The 2,210-nt window shown below is 46.8% G+C and overlaps 1 protein-coding gene across 1 annotated transcript in view; it reads right to left on the bottom strand.

The window, feature by feature from the left end:
• Positions 1–936: 936 nt before the first annotated feature.
• P2RY1 (purinergic receptor P2Y, G-protein coupled, 1) overlaps positions 937–2,210 on the bottom strand; it is a 1,403-nt gene continuing 129 nt past the window's right edge. Inside the window, exon 2 of the mRNA XM_010081405.1 lies at positions 937–2,210. Coding sequence (XP_010079707.1) covers positions 1,208–2,210 — 1,003 coding nt within the window. The 3' untranslated portion in view covers positions 937–1,207.

Here is a 2,210-nt window from a genome sequence, read left to right as displayed (position 1 = left end):
TCTATTTTAATAATTATTTTATTGGGAAACAACTCTTACGTTATCTCTAAAGATTGCCAGGAACAGAAATATTCTCATACCAAATGAAAATGCAGGTAATTCGAGCAACTGTAGTTTTACTTGTCTGAAAGGTACAGTTATTCTCAGCACACACATTTCTCATGTTTTACCCGTAAAGAACTCCAGCAAGGCTCCCAACACCAGCAGTTGAGCATCTGTGCTGCAGCGAGGTGTTGGTCAGCCTTTGGGAAGGGCGGCTCGCCCCCGGCCCCGCAGAGCTGGCACCAGCGCTCCCCAGGCTCCATGCTCAGCCCTGTCCTGCGGTTCCTCCCGCTGCTAGCACGCCGGCTTTCCTCAGCACGGAAGGCAGGATCCGACTGTCGGCTGCTCAGAACCAAATCACCTCCGTAGGCGTTTGCACACCGACATCTGTTCACGAAACGCACGGCTATGTGCACGTGCAAAGCAGGCGCCTGCTCGCGCCGGCTCCTAGAGACCTGCTTATCGGCCTGCCGGTGGCTGAGGGGTCAGTCCACCCGGGAGCCAGTCTGCCTCTAACGGGGGTCTGGACTGCTCATGAACAACCATCGTCATCTGAAAGCATAATCATGCACACATCAGTAAGCCTACCTTTAGTAAAACACCAGCACTCAAAGAAGACTGAACCATAAATGCTACCCAACTATCAAATAATTATCAACACCAGATGAAGAAATAACAGAACCATTAAAGTGACATAACTGCATCGTGACTTTGACTTAAATACTTGTTCACAACGGCGAGTGAGAAAAACGCTAGGTATGTGGACTGAGCCTCGCAGGAGAAAATACTGATCTTTCTATTTCCTATTTTTAAAGAGAGGCTGATTGAGAACATTTTTGAATGTGGGAGACTAAGTCATTAAAACAGAAGCACTTGGATTGCTTTCTCCCTTTAGGGGATTTACTTCATTTTACTTTGTCTGACACAAGTCAGAAAGAAATGAGAATATTGTAAGGAGAAGGAAAGATGAATTTTGACACATTATTCTCCACTAAAATTCTTCTGCTGACTTTGTTCAGCTTTTTCTAAGATCAGAAAATGAGGCTTTACCTACAATGAATTTGAGAGACAGGTAGGTTTTCCGCACACCCTTGCAGCACTACAGTGTCCTACTGTCTCAAAGCAGAGGATTTTTTCCAGCTGCTCCCAAATCTTTTACATTTGTTCACAAACTAGTATCTCCGTTCTGTTTATACTCTGATAAAATATTGAGAGTCATTTCCTCGCTTTTGGACTGCACGTTGTGTTCACTTCTTCTGGATGATTTCCTGGTCGCCCTGGAAAGCCGCCTTCGAAAGGTGTCACCTGCCAGAAAGTAAAGGATAGGGTCGACGCAGCTGTTGAGGCTGGCCAGGCCCCTCGTCACCTGGTAAGTGGCATAAACCTTATCGTTGAAGGCACACATTTGTGGAGTCTGGAAATCCAGCCTGGCTCTTAGATTTAAGGTCTTCATCACATGGAAGGGAAGGTAAGACACAGCAAAGACCGTCAACACAATAATAACCAGGTAAATAGACTTTCTCCTGAGAGGAGAATTGTCCAAATCTTTGTAAATCAAAGCTTTCACAATCAGCCCATAGCAACCCAGGATCACTATGAACGGGATGCAGAACATAAACACCGTGGTGCACATGCTGTAAACAAAGTAACTTCTCAGGTAATCATCGGCTGTTGTGTCATAGCATGTCGTGGTTTTATTTCTCCTTATCCCTGTTCCCGAGTAGAAGAGTATCGGAGAAATCACGGCCACCACGAGGACCCAGACCAGGGTGCTGATGTACACCGCGTTCTTCTTCTTCAGCCTCCCCAGCGACTTCAGGGGGTGCACCACCCCCGTGTACCTGTGCACGCTTATGCAAGTCAGAAACAAAATGCTGCCGTACAGGTTCACGTGGAAGATGAACCTCTGCAGTTTGCACATGATGTCCCCGAAGATCCAGTCTGTTTTATTGAAGTAGTAGAAGATGAGGGCAGGCAGTGTCAAGACATACAAGAAATCGGCTAGCGCCAGGTTGAACATGTAAACCGAGATGCCGCTCCAAGGCCTCATGTGGAAGACAAACATCCAGATGGCCACGCTGTTGCCCAGAAATCCAGTGATGAAGACCAGAATGTAGACGGTGGGCAGGTAATAGAACTGGAAGCCAGTTTTGGTGAGGGAACACTTG

Source organism: Pterocles gutturalis, unplaced genomic scaffold (genome assembly GCF_000699245.1).
Source record: "Pterocles gutturalis isolate BGI_N339 unplaced genomic scaffold, ASM69924v1 scaffold24354, whole genome shotgun sequence".
Classification (NCBI taxonomy): Eukaryota; Metazoa; Chordata; class Aves; order Pterocliformes; family Pteroclidae; genus Pterocles; species Pterocles gutturalis.
Note: the sequence above shows the minus strand (reverse complement) of the source record. Positions and strands in the feature narration are given on the sequence as shown.